Source organism: Magnolia sinica, chromosome 12, assembly GCF_029962835.1.
Source record: "Magnolia sinica isolate HGM2019 chromosome 12, MsV1, whole genome shotgun sequence".
Classification (NCBI taxonomy): Eukaryota; Viridiplantae; Streptophyta; class Magnoliopsida; order Magnoliales; family Magnoliaceae; genus Magnolia; species Magnolia sinica.
In genome coordinates this window covers 59,627,884-59,642,651 of record NC_080584.1, presented here as the reverse complement: position 1 = coordinate 59,642,651, position 14,768 = coordinate 59,627,884, and the positions used below count along the sequence as shown (strand labels likewise).

Here is a 14,768-nt window from a genome sequence, read left to right as displayed (position 1 = left end):
CGCAATCCGCGTCCGTAAGAATATATATGCAACTACTACCACTGGATCGTATGTCAAACATAAAAATTAATATAAACTGAACTGCACAAGAATCAATACATATATAAATCGTACACGCACACGTGAGATGGACGAACAGCTTCACGCTACACGTGCCAACATGGTAAACGGGTGCGAGATCGAAGACATTCATCAGGTAGGGATCATTGCGAAAACACCCTGGCCCAAAAATCAGACTGGCCTTATAAGTTTTAAAACAATAAAATCAATAGCTTGAGAGACATGATCTACAGACAACTTCGCACGTGCCCTCCGATATTGGAAATGATACTCACAGCGCTTCCTACCTGATGAACGGTTCGGATCTCGCACAAGTTCACCACGCACGCCGCAGAAAACCCCACCAACGATCCCACCCCTACCAAACCACAAGCAGAACCAGCATGGCCAGCGGCACCCCTAGCCGCGCACGATAGCCAGCCTGCGCGGCCGCGCGCGAGTGGAACTTTACGCCCTTCTTCCCTGGCCAGGCACCCTCCTCGTTGAGCTTCATGTCAGCGACGAGCCGGAACCGGTGGCGCTTGGTCTTGACGCCGACGATCTTATACCTCACCGCCGTCCACAAACCCACCCTGAAAACCGTTGAATTCTGTTCGGAAACCGTCCTCGTCGCATTTTCCCAAAATGCCCTTCCCTCAGCTCTCAATCCGTCATTTCTATGAGCTGTCTTCTTATGCCCCTGGTAGAAAGAAGGCAACGTCATATGCCCTACAACTGAGTGGTTGGGGCCGTAATAAAGAGTAATGTTGAGGTCATCGTAGTAAACGCCCTTGTCCTTGTTTTCGTTTCTGAGCTTGAGGTCGAAAGTAACGGTGGTATTGACGGGCGGTATTACGGCGGAGAGGTTAGAAATGGCGGTTTTGTTGAGGGCAGGGACGTAAAATTTCTCAATTGAGAGGGTAGGTTTGGAAGGGCGGAGGCTGAGCCACATGAAGAGGGCGGTGAGGCCGAGTGTGAACTGGAATCCTATACACCAGCGGCAGCAGTCGCTGGATATACACATGTTCGAGAAGGTGGATTTGAGAGAAAACCGGATAGTGGTTTTGGGGAGGGCGGTTTTGCAGAAGGGTAGAAAGGGGAAGGGAGGATAAAAAGGGTAGGGGAGTGTGTATGTAGGTGTGTTGTTACGGAGAAGAAGCTCTATGGAAGCTGGGAAGAAAGCGCGGTTATGAGATGCCGTTTACGCCCTGTCTTTTTACGAAAATGACTTCCATGTCACATTGGAGACGGATTGGGTAGGGTTGGTGGTCGGTGCTCTGTGGGCCCCACCATTATGTATGTGTTTTTCCATTTTTAAATATCATTTTAGGGCTTGATACAAACAATGAGAGGTATATAAATCTCAGGTGGACCACACCACGGGAAAACAATAATGATTAGATATCCACCATTAAAATCCTCCTAGCGCCCACTATACTGTTTATTTGACATCCAATCCGTTGATTAGGAGTTGATCAAAAATTGAAGAACATCCTAACCTCAGGTGGACAATACCACATGAAACAGTGGGAATAATGATTTCGATGGTTGAAACCTTTCTAATGCCTACAGTTATCTTTATTTGTCTTCCAAACTATTCATAAGATTAAAAAGACCCGGATGCAGGAAAAAATAAAATGAAAAATCATATAGATTCAAAATTTATGTAGCCCTCGGGAATTATTAAACAGTAGACACTCAAGTCACATTATTTCCTGTGGTGTGGTCCACTTGAGCTTTGGCTATGTTTCATTTTTTGAATCCGGAGCTAGAATTAACTGTTAAAATGGTTGGACGGGGTGTATAAAATGGAATCAGATTGGCTAGTGGTCCTTTGCTCTCTTAGGCCCAACATGATGTATATGTTTCATCCATGTCATCCATTCATTTTTTCCATATAATTTTATAGCATGAATTCAAAACTAAGATAGATCAAAATCTCAAGTGGACTACATAGTGTCTATTGAACTCTCACCATTAAAAATTTCTTTAGGATACAAAAGTTTTGGATCAAGCTTATATTTATTTTTTTCTTCCTTCATCTGGGTCTTTATGACCTAATCTCCAGGTTGGATGTCAAATAAATTTTATGGTGGACCCTAAGAGGTTTTTAATGGCCAACATTCAATCACTATTGTTTTCCGTGGTGTGATCCATCTTAAATTTTGATCTACCTCACTTACGGGATAAAGTATCAAAATGAGGTGTAAAAGATAAATAGACAGCGTGGATAAAATACATAGATCATGATGGGCCCACATAGCACCGACCACTGGTGTCAACGTCACTAGCCAAACTGCCTGTATAAAATACATAAATTGCGGTGGATCCCACCAAGTTTACTCAATACACATTCAGCGTAGTCAGTAGAAGCAGAGAAAGCTTATTACGTATCGAGGAAACTTGATGGGCCCCACCGTGGATGTATATGTCTTATCTACACTCAAGTGGACCACACCCCAGGAGCAATGAGGATAGTTACATCCATCATTGAAACCTCCCTTGGGCCCATAGTTGTGTTTATTTTTCATCCGATCTGTTCATGAGGTCACAAAGATATAGATGAAGGGAGAACAAGAATATCGGATGCGGATTTCCTGCGAAAGCCTTTCACAGGATGCACTGCTGGGAACTTAGGTGAGGCCCACTGAGATGTTTGTAAGAAATCCTCCCTATCTATCCTTTTTTGAGTTCATTTTACTGCATGTTGCAAAAGTAAATCGTATCCAAAGCTCAAGTGAGCTGAAAACGTGATAATTAAATGTCCACAATTGAAATATTCATGAGGCCTCAAAAGTTCATGTTAATGTTTTTGTTTTCAGTAGTTCATCCCAATAGGAATGTCGTTATTAAGTATATAGATGACATCCAAACATTGTTGTTGAACCTATGAAGGTTTCAACGGTAGAAATTTCTCTAACCACATTTTCCTTTAATACAGCCCATTAGAGCTTTAGATACGGCTCCTTTTTTACAGCATGTCTTAAATTGAATTCAAAAAATGAATTGACCAGGAAGATTTCTCACAAACATAACAGTGAGCCCCACCTAAGTTCCTAGCGCAGGGACTTCTTGTGAAAGGCTTTCACAGGAAATCCTCGTCCATGAATATCAGCTTCATCCAAACTTTGTGGCCTCAAGAAGTTTTCGAGGGCAGGCGTTCAATTCACACTGTTTTGCTGTGGGTGAGCTTTTGATATGCTTCAATTTTAGGCCATAAGAAACCGCGGAATTTAACGCGTGTGGAATTGGACGCGTGCCGTTGGAAACTTCGGGGACTTGCAGAAGGAGATCGGATTGCGTACTCTGTTACTCAGTTTGCTCTCATCGTACCAATAAACTTAATTGAGCCCACCTTAAATGTATGTGTTATATCCACGCCGTCCATCCGTTTTTACATCTAATTTAAGAGGTTTATCCCAAAATTGAAGCATATCCAAATATCAAGTGGATCATACCACAGGAAACAGTGTGCATAATGATTTCCACCGTTGGAACTATGCTAGGCCCCTCAGAGATGTTGATTTGTCATCCAACCTCTCCATAAGATCATACAGACATGGATGAAGGGAAAAAACAAATATAAGTTTGATCCAAAGCTTTTGTGGCCTCCAGGAATTTTTCAACAATAGATGTTCAATTCAAATATTTCTATGGTGTGGTCTATTTTAACATTATATATGCTTCGTTTTTGGGCTAAAGCCTTAAAATTATCTGATAAAATGGTTGAACGGTTCAGATAAAATACATAAATCATGGTGAACCTAACAGAGTTTACTTAGTACGCTAGCCTAGTGAGTTACTCCCTAGCCAATCCACGTGCGGAGAGAAAGTAACCACCGTAAACGCAACTTTTTTTCCCGTTTCTTTCTCCAAAGAGTCTAAAACTTACCTTCTCAACTTAGACATTGCACGTACGGACGAACATTTTAGGACCAAAATACCCCTACCTCCCCTTGAAACGGATTGGCTGTGTGCGAAGACGAACGCTGACGCTCGGACGAGGAAACGGATTGGCAACATCCCCTGCCACGGGCCAATGGCTGATGGTCGGTGCTACGTGGGCCCCACCATAATATATGTGTTTCATCTATGCTATCCATTTATTTTTCTATATTATTTTATTCCATGAGAGAAAAAATGAGTTATATCCCAATCTTAAGTGGACCACTTTACAGGAAACAGGGTTGAATGAATTTGGACCATTAAAAACTTTTTGGGGAACATAAAAGTTTTGGATCAAGCTGATCTTTATTTTTTCCCTTCATCTAGGTCTGTACGACTTAATTAACATATTGGATGTCAAATAAACAGTACAGTGGGTCTTAAGAGTATTTTAATGGTGGATATCCAATCACTATTGTTTTTGTATGGTGTGGTCCACCTGAGATTTATATTCGTATAATTTTTTGTAAAAAACCCTAAAATGATCTGTAAACATTAATGAACGGAATGGATGAAGAAAATACGTCATGGTTGGTCCCACGGAGCACCGACCATCAGCCAGGGGCAGTTGGCGAGTAGCCAATCCGTTCCCCGGAAGCGGATTAGATACTGACAGGTTGAGTAGCGAGTCCGCTACTGAAGTGACGTCACCAAGTTACGTGGGCCATTATGATGTATTTGTTATATCCACACCATCCATCCAATTTTAGATATCATTTCAGGATATAAACCAAAGAATGAGGCAAATAAAAATCTGTAGTGGACCCCACCAAAGAAGACAGTTGGGAGAATGATTCCCACCGTTGAAACTATACTAAGGCTCATCATAATGTTTATTTGAAATCCAACCTGTTCAAAAGTTAAAAAAGACATGAAACATGGGAAAACACAAATATCAGCTTGATCTAAAACTTTGTGGCCTTTAGAAAATTTTAATGGTGGGCGTCACTGTCCCACTGTTTTCTGTGCTGGGGTCCACCGGAGATTTGGATTTAACTCGTTCTTTGGATATTGCCTAAAATGATCTCTCCAAATGAATGAAAGGTGTGGATACAAAACATACATCATGGTGGGGCCCACAAGCCTCAGCACTCATACTCGCACACCAGCCAATCCGCTTCAAAGCAGCGGTATTTTGGTCCTCAATGGTCGTCCGTACGTCTAACGTCTAAGTTGGGAAGGAAGGCATCGGACTTTGAGCAAAAAATCAGTGTACAAAGTTGCGTCTACAGTAGTCAATTTGTCGCGTGCGGATTTAGACGCGTACCGTTGGAAACTTCAGCGAGATACATAAATTTTGGTTGTGTTTGTTTTTTCAAAGAGTTGGTAAATGCATTTTCCGTTCAAGGAAATGCAGTGAATGTGAGAAGTCATCATCCCAATTTCACGCGTTCGAAATCTTTTCAAAGAGGTGAGAAATTGAGTTTCCCGCATTTGATGAGGAAGGGAAAATGCATGTGTCAGTGTGGGAAGGGATTCGCTGACACCAGCCATTGGCTGCTGGTTGGTACTCTGTGGGGCCACCATGATGTATGTGTGTCATCCATGCCGGCCATCTATTTTTATATATCATATTATAATATGAGAAGAAAAACAACAGTATATCTCAATTTCAAGTGGACCACATTACAGGAAATAGTGCTCAGTGAATTTTGACCATTTAAATGCAGCTATGCTCGAGAGTGATAGACTTGCATAGAAATGTAGCTATGCCCAAGAGAGATAGACTTTATTCACAAAGACCCATCCAACGATTGATTTTGCCCAGAGAATGAGGTCGCTGCTTTCTCTGCATGAACGGGTTGTGCTACTTTGCTATCAAGGACTACGTGGGTGGGTGTAACTTCCATAGGATCTACAGGGTCCATCGGGTGTGCTGCCTCATGTTAGCTGTTGATCTTAAAAACAGTGATGATAACACAAACTGGTGGGCCACATCACAAGAAATAGTTAGAATGGAATGTCCACCATTAATTTATATAAGGCCCATGTAGTGATTATATGCCATTCAATCCATCCATCTGATGCGCCTCACTGAAAAACAGTAACACAAATTTAGGTGGGCCACACCATATAGTTTAGAGGATTTATATATAATTTTAAGGGTGGCCTACATGAGTATTAAATTAGCCAGATTGTTGGGATCAAGGCCTACAAAGAGGCGGTGTGGCTGATCAACGGAGCGGATTCAATGCATGTGAAGTCGTTGCCACACGCTGGTATAATGCATTTTGACCATTAAAAAAAAAAAAAATAGGAGCGAGTAAAGTTTTGGATCAAGCTGATATTAAAGTTTTAATGGTGAATATCCATTCATGATTTTTATAATGTGGACTCTACATACACATCATGATTGAGATTCACACCGCTAAAATGTGCGATAATTACAATGTCAAAAAACAGAAAGCGATAGGTCAAGCAGTTTGTAATGATCAGAACTCCCAAAAGCACATGAGTTGCTAGCATACCCACTAGATCCCGATCGTTGAGACATGAAAGAGGGGCCCACGTTCAAGATCATGATATATGATTGATCAGATCATATAATCATTTTTAATGGTGGGTATCCAATCCCTGTTGTGTGGTCCACCTGAGATGTGGATCTGCATCATTTTTTAGGACCATGTCCTAAATTGATCTCAACAACTGATGGACGGCATGGATATACAACACATACATCAAGGTGGGCCCCAGGGTCAGGGAAACAACCACTAATGTGGTACCCATGTAACACCTTAATATAGTCCATACCTATCTGACTAGTTACCCTGGATTCAATATAAATTGGGCCACGCGCTTGCCACATAACTCACCCAAGTTATGAACGATTAAAGTACATCGAGAAAATATTATAATAGCTATAAATAGCAAGTTGTCCATCCAAAAGAAAATTACCAAAAAAACATAAAGATGCATTGTTCAACAATCCAAAAGACCCCAATATCCACCACACATACATCACCTATATAAGACCATTAACTGAAAAACCATAACTATGACAATAACACTGAATACAATATACAAAACCAGCAACGAGTCACGAGGGACGTCACTACAGCCACAATACGTCCCTGGGTGGGCTGTCCCTGAAGTCGCTGGTTTCGTCGGATATCGAAGATCGTGACTCGGGTAGTAAAAACCAGACGCATCGGATACACCGAGGCCTGCCTGATTGGGTACGACGTCACCTATGAACCTACTCCAGGCAATAAATAAATGCCTCCTCTACATACTTGAAAGATTTGAACTGAGCATTAGAGTAGCCCTGGACTTGAGCCTTACATTCCTCCCACGAGTAATAAATACCTGGTTGTCTTCCTACGAAGACAACATAAATTTTCTCCATCTGTCCAAACAAAAGAAGTCATTAATGATCTTTAGATTATCGATAATTATAAGCAATTACCTACTGGGTAATATGTCAGTGGCATAAGTGTCGCCATAAGTTGCGCGAAACTTAAGCCTGCATGCAGTTCAAATTAATAACAATAATCGCTATCAATGCACGTGTTGTGTTCAAGTATTAGCAACGAGTGATGTGTTATCCAAAAGTGCAATAAAAAATAAGTAGAAATATCTAAAATTAAGTTTTACAAGTCTAAAAAATAATATAGTTAAAAATTGTCTTAAAGGTAAAGCCTAAGAATCACTGCTTCCAGCCAGTCAACCTAGGAAAAATGTTCTTTCATACTTGGGGTCCACCCCCATTCAGCAACATTCTTATAAATGAAATTCTCTTCTCTTTGACAAAGTTAAGGAAGGAGGCCCCATATGCTTCTTCTTTCGATAGCAACTTCGTCGCCCATAAGACCTCATCAGCCGTCAGTCCCTCCAACTCTTCCAAAGCCGGTATAATTTGTGCCATCCGACCAAAGTTCGGACTCCTGTTGATTAAAATGGTAATTGACTTCATGACACCCCCAAGATCGACCATTCCAGTGCCAATCATATCAACAGGTCGCTCCACCTTCGGTCTCTTTTTAGAATTAACCGTGGAATTCGTGTTGCGGGAGGCATTCCCATGCTGTGTGGGACTTGGATGAGGAATGTTGTCGCCTCCAGGGCTTTCGTCAAACCAATGGATATGCGGTGCATCATCGCCGCGATCTTCAGACGATATTATGTTAATATCATCATTTAGATCAACAGTGTGGTTGGACTCCCCATCTGTATTTCTCCATCGATCAGTGGTTGCATAGGGAGGGCAGTTGCCAGTGACAGATGCTTTACCAATATCCCTATCGTTTCCGAAAATGAACTCGAGATCATCATATTTGGGCATGGGTTTGCCGCGAAACTGGGCAACATCTGGATGAAACTAGACATAACACAAACAAAGAACCAGTCATTAACATTGCACTTTGTATGATGAGATATGATGTAACTGTTAAATAAATTATACCTTAATATAGTACATCCACACTTCATCTGATGCGACGACAATTTGTAGGTCTGGATCCCATCCAAAACCAGACGCACTCCATAGATCTTTGACAGTGAATAAGTTTTTTTTCACCGTGCAGATGCGATTTTTTATGTTCGCATTAGTGATCTTGAGGCGTAACTTCAACATCATATTTTCAATGATTCCTGTAAATGATTCTATTTTAAATCCAGCACCACTTCGTCTTCCAGCAATGACCAGCTCCATTAGTCCGTCTATTGGGATGTCATCCATGTCGTCCGTCCAACGAAGGACACCTCCATAGGACTGGTCCTCAGTTCCACTGTTCAGTGTATGCTTCCTGGGCGATCTCTGTGGAGTACTACTAGGTGATCCCAGGTGATATTTCATCGAAGTAGATAGTACGGATCGTCTATTCAGGGACACGGAGCCACTTTGGTCTACCTCAATCTGTGAGAAGATAAATGATGCGATGACAAGTTCAAAAATTCAGACAGCCGCATGAGTAAATAATATGAAGTCCATCCAGGTATTTTTTTTTTCTTTTAAAAAAAGCTTGCATATTAAATAAAACAAAATGTGTCACAAAGAAATTAGTGATCTAATTTGGATAGTCTTGAATGCTACTCCATAAACCATTGTTGATGTACGTCTTATTAAAATGTATTTAATAAGTTTGACTCACTAGATGAGCTTGGTTCCACATTCTGGAAGCTATTTCATCGCGTTTTTTGACCCACTCATCTCTTTCATGTGGAGTGACATTCAAAAGCACACGACCTTCATCGAGGACGGATACTTCAGTAGGTGATGGGATCACACCATCGGCACCACAACTTGACGACTCCTCAAACTCAAACATGTCATCCTCTCCAGATATCCTTATGAAGTTGTGTAACACACAACAAGCTAGCATTATCTTTACTTGAGTTTGTATCGGATATTGTGGAGCAATCTTCAAAATTGGGAACCTGGCTTTCAAAACTCCAAAACATCTTTCTATTACATTTCGCAGTTGTGCATGACGATAATTGAATAACTCCCGAGCATTGGATGGTTCCGACCGGTACGATACTCATTGAGATGGTAACGTACACCGCGATATGGGGCCATGAAACCGGGTGAGTGCGCATATCCTGCATCAACTACGTAGTATTTACCTTCATTTTTAAAATAATTTCTGACCAATATCAATTCTTATTCATTTGATGTTATAAAGCCATCAGAGTACTTGATGTTCATAGGTTTACCACGGGGTATTATCAAAGGATCGCTTGAGTGAGTCAAGGCACTTTGCAAAACGCGTGCATCAGATGCGGAACATTCCCATCCCGCTAACACGTACACGAACTTCATGTTAAACTTGCAAGCAGCCAGGACATTTTGTGATATGTATCTTTCCTGTTTCGATACACAACACTATCGGTAGATACTACGAAAGTTGGGATGTGTGTCCCATAAATTGCTCCGATACAATCCTAAGTTAAACTTGTCAATCATTATGTGATATTGGCATATGTAATTTAATCCCGATAGATTGTAATCAATTGTGATAAGTATATGTATTATCATACCTGAAAGTACTCCGCCCAATGTGGGTTTGATGAAATCTTAAATGCGATATTGAGTGTAGGTAGTGTAACAAAGTTTGCATATAAAGAGATGATTGCATCCAAGACTTGATTAAAATATCAACTTACGGTTTCGCCTGACCTTGTCCAATCACTCGGTTCTAGACATTGTGGCTTAATGTATGAAGAAACATGATAAGTTGTTCTTCCATACTTACGTGTCTCGCATTCGCCAACAGTCCCTTATCTCGCAAGATTGAGCAAAGATTGAAGAACGTGATCTTTTTCATCCGTAGTTGCGAAACACAATTAGTCTCCCTTGCCCTAATAATCCCATTGATAATACGGGCACGGTTATAATCTGCAGACCTGAGAGGGTTTCGAAAGAGGTACGTGCGACAATACTCCCCAGCAGCGATTGCAGCAGATCCCGCAACCAATATAACCGCAAAGAATTCTAACTCTTCGCTCGTCCAGTCGCTCCCAGCCATAGTGATTCACCCCTCTCTATATAGGATGCATGTGACTTTGATTGGGACTAGACACGACAATTTTTGTGGATGTTTTAAAAGTTTAGTTCCCATGTAACAGTTTATTTGGATAATACTAGCCATGACAGTGCGTGTTGTCATGTTAATGTTCAGCAATGTAATGGACAATCAAAATCAAACAATCAGATAATTTACACTGATTCTATTTTCCACCAAGATGATACTCAAGCAATTAGAAATTACTTGTAAATGAATGCATGTCATATTCCGACTACATTGCTCAAACAGACTAATTTTGGGACTGACTTAACAACAGCGCGTTCCAAAAATTTAGTCAATTTAATTCGAAGAATTGGAGCATATTCAAAAAAAGAAAAAGAAAAAGCAATTAGAAGGAATCAGAACATGACAAGTTGTGGTAATCCCAAATTTTGTGAACACCCACTTGAAATATTTCTCTACATCCATTCTTGGGAAATGGTACCTCATTGGCCTGTGCTTCGCCAAAGGACAGACTGTCTTCCCTCATTTGACTTGCAATCTCATATGGCAATGAATTCCCATCTCCAAATTTCCTTAATTTAGCGAAATTTAAATCATCATCATAACTTCATCCAAGCTACTGAAGGAAATATGTAGGATTTTTTTTTTTTTTTATTTTAACATAAACTATCTTCAATCATTGAAAGATATCACTTCTCATTGGCCTAATCTTGGTTTGTTTAGGGCCTATTTGTTTTTTCAAAACAATGGGAAATACACGGTAAATGGTAATTACTACGATTTCACCCTGTTTGAAAATTCATAGGAATTTGTGACTATGAAATGAGTTCAAAAGGGATAATTTTAATTTTTGAACTACAAGGTAATGCATATGATATATCCATTCTGTTTATCTATTTTATTACAATATTTTGGAGCATGAGACAAAAAATGAAGCAGATCCAACACTTATTGTAGTAAAATAGATGGACGGAATGGATATATCATATGCATTATCATGCGGTTCAAAAATTAAAGTTACATGTTTTGAACCAATTTCAAAGGCACGAATTCCTATGAATTTTCAAACACGTGAAATAGGGGGTGTTTACCATTTACCGTGTATTTACCATTTCTTAAAAAAAACAAACAGGCCCTTAGATCTTACTCTTATCATCCTTTTAGACCTTACAACCCTAAAATAATTTACCACATCGGGGCTGCTATCCATTTTCTAAATATGGTATAGCTTCAATCTTATATATTGAATTTAGATGACAATCTAATTTCATAGCCTTATTTTGATAGAAACAAGAAATAAGCATAATAAAGCATACAGTTTAATTAGCATATATGATATTCATACAATTGGCAGAACAAATAAACAAACATACAATAAATAACTAAACCCCCCACTGATCTGCAGTATACTACAAGTTCTCGAGTCTGAAGGCTTATTCTATGTTCTTGGGATGACCTTTACCCTGGTTGCAAAGGGGCATTTCTATAAGGATGACAAAATGTTAATTAATCCTACATTTCATTGGTACGAAATTCCACAGACCATGTTCCTTGGATGACCATTTAATCAAGGAATTGCTCCTTGGATGGGCCATCCAATGATCAAAAAATCTGTGGTAATTGAAGTTTAAATCTAATCCATCATCAAATCAAAAAAGGATAAGTCCCCATATATCATTCCTCTAGAGTGAACTGCAATAGCTTTTCATTGATTGCAAATGCCAACATCCACTAAATTAGCAAATAACTGGGTCACGATAGGAACCTGATACAATGCATGAATTTTCTCCAATAGGCCAAAACAAACTGAAATCACCATTGACTGATGATCTGCTCCATTACTGATGATCTGTTCCATTATTGAACTTAGTCTTAGAATTGTAAGGACATTATGCTTGTCCATATGACTAGAATGTGATTTAGGTGCGTGAATCTTCTACCTAAACCATAACTCCAACTGCTACAAACTCACTCTCCCTCTTCCTAGGTGTCCTCATTCCTGACTTTATTAAACTGCTGCTTCATGGCTCTACCCCCACATCTGCTTTTGTAGTTCTCACTCTTTGTGCAACTAGAAAGGCAAAGCTTCTTCGAGCAACTGTTGTTTGGAAATCGAAAGGGTTGAGGCATATGCAATCAGTTAGGAGGCATTTTGTTCAGACTATTATGGATCATGGTGTGTTTCAAATTCTCAGTCAACCTGTTCAAAAATTTGGATGGACTACTCAATGCTTAACAAAGATATCTGCCAGCTTTTCATCACAGGGGTAGCCACGTTACGAGAAAAATTTACAATCTCATCTGAATGCATAAAATAAATTAAATAAATAAATAAGACTAACAGAAACTGAGAAACAAAACAACCAGACCAAAGCACCAATTTCCATAACACAGCCCATCAAAAATCTCATTTAAAAATTCACAGCCAAAAAACCAAAATGAATAAAAATGGAGAGAGAGAGAGAGAGAGAGAGAGAGAGAGAGAGAGAGAGAGAGAGAGGCAAAGCAGCAGCTAAAAACGACCATCATTTCTACCATATTCTCCCACCCACCATAGAGGAGAAAATAAATAAAAAATGGAAATTGAAAAAAAAACCCAAAAAAACCAACTTGATGTTTTTGAAGCTTAGATTTCTTAAAGAGGAAAGAAATTTTCATGAGATTTTCTCCTCAACTCTGCTCTGTTCTGTGGGATTCTGCTATCACACTCTCTCACTCTCTCTCTCTCAATCCTAACCACACAATGTTGCGACTGGCCTTGTTCCCGCCCAAGCACGGCAACTGAAATATTCAGGATTCAGGTGTCATGAGGAAGACGATAGGTCAGGCAGGATTGCAAAATGAGGTTTGCGAGAGATGAGGTTTGCAGGAAGACATACCTGCGAGGGACCATTGCGAGAGATGTTTCGCTGTTTGGGTGGGGCACACCGATATATAGATGGAGATGAACGGGATTACATGCTCTCGCGGACCACCCTCCCTTCCATCCTATCCTCGAGACGCAAAAAAAAATCTCGCCCGGATCGCTGAGATTTCCCAGCAAATCCCCGATCTTTGAAACGTGAAATCGCTATTTACATCGCACGCCCTGAAATTCGGGGGTCGAGCATAACTCGGCTCCCGAGTTCCAAAACATCACTTATGCAACATAATTAATGAATGATGTATGTTGATTGTATTAGCACATAAACATGGGATAGATTAAGCCAAAACGCAGATATGATTCAGGGATAAGTGAATAAAGCAAGCGGAAGACTTATAGTAAAATATGTGTACAAGTGTAAGTCCTTGAATTACATATACAACCCGATCGTGTAAAAGTGTTATTTATCAAAATTATAAGTACAAGTTACATCATTTCGATCCCAAAATAGTAATCCCATAGGTCCCGCACAAGATCGAGGCTCGCTAGAACCCGTCCAAATGCATATAGGAGAAGGCGGCCTCGTCGTCATCCAGCTCGCTCTGCCTCGGACGTCGCATCCACATCTTGCAACATCGGGGCCTAAGACAGTCCGGTGGGTGTGAAACACCGCCCCGAAACGTGGGAGTGAGTGATCAACTCGGTGGAACAATAAGGCAATCGGTTAACATGCTATCGTTCAATCAAACAAGAATGATAAAGCAGACAATTAAATAAATCCTAAGTACTCTTGTTAATGCAGTATGAATGCAATATGATGCGTGCCCTCACGCGTACACCTTCGCGTCTTCATCTTACGTTACGCATGACATCGCCTCAAAGTGCGCCACATCTACAAAGCACATGCAAATGCGGTGCATGGATATGATTACCAAGTTGTTATTAGTCCAATTCATACAGGCAAGATTGGGAAGCTAAGATACCTTCCTCATATCACCATCCAACAGTGATCCATACTAGGGTCGTCAATCCTAGATTAATGTATGAAGAAACATGATAAGTAGTTCTTCCATACTTACGTGCCTCGCATTCGCCAACAGTCCCTTATCTCGCAAGATTGAGCAAAGATTGAAGAACGTGATCTTTTTCATCCGTAGTTGCGAAACACAATTAGTCTCCCTTGCCCTAATAATCCCATTGATAATACGGGTATGGTCATAATCTGTAGACCTGAGAGGGTTTCGAAAGAGGTACGTGCGACAATACTCCCCAGCAGCGATTGCAGCAGATCCCGCAGCCAATATAACCACGAAGAATTCTAACTCTTCGTTCATCCAGTCGCTCCCAGCCATAGTGATTCACCCCTCTCTATATAGGATGCATGTGACTTTGATTAGGACTAGACACGACAATTTTTGTGGATGTTTCAAAAGTTTAGTTCCCATGTAACA

The 14,768-nt window shown here is 40.4% G+C and overlaps 1 protein-coding gene across 1 annotated transcript; it reads right to left on the bottom strand.

Annotated features, from left to right (window-relative positions):
• Window positions 1-418: 418 nt before the first annotated feature.
• On the bottom strand, window positions 419-1,063 carry LOC131220100 (protein NDR1-like). Its single transcript, XM_058215069.1, has one exon. It carries the CDS (start codon window positions 1,061-1,063, stop codon window positions 419-421), a length of 645 nt encoding a protein of 214 aa, XP_058071052.1.
• Window positions 1,064-14,768: the final 13,705 nt, after the last annotated feature.

Excerpts from the sequence above, each read along its gene's own strand:
- LOC131220100 (XM_058215069.1), bottom strand. The coding sequence starts at position 1,063 with ATGTGTATATCCAGCGACTGCTGCCGCTGGTGTATAGGATTCCAGTTC.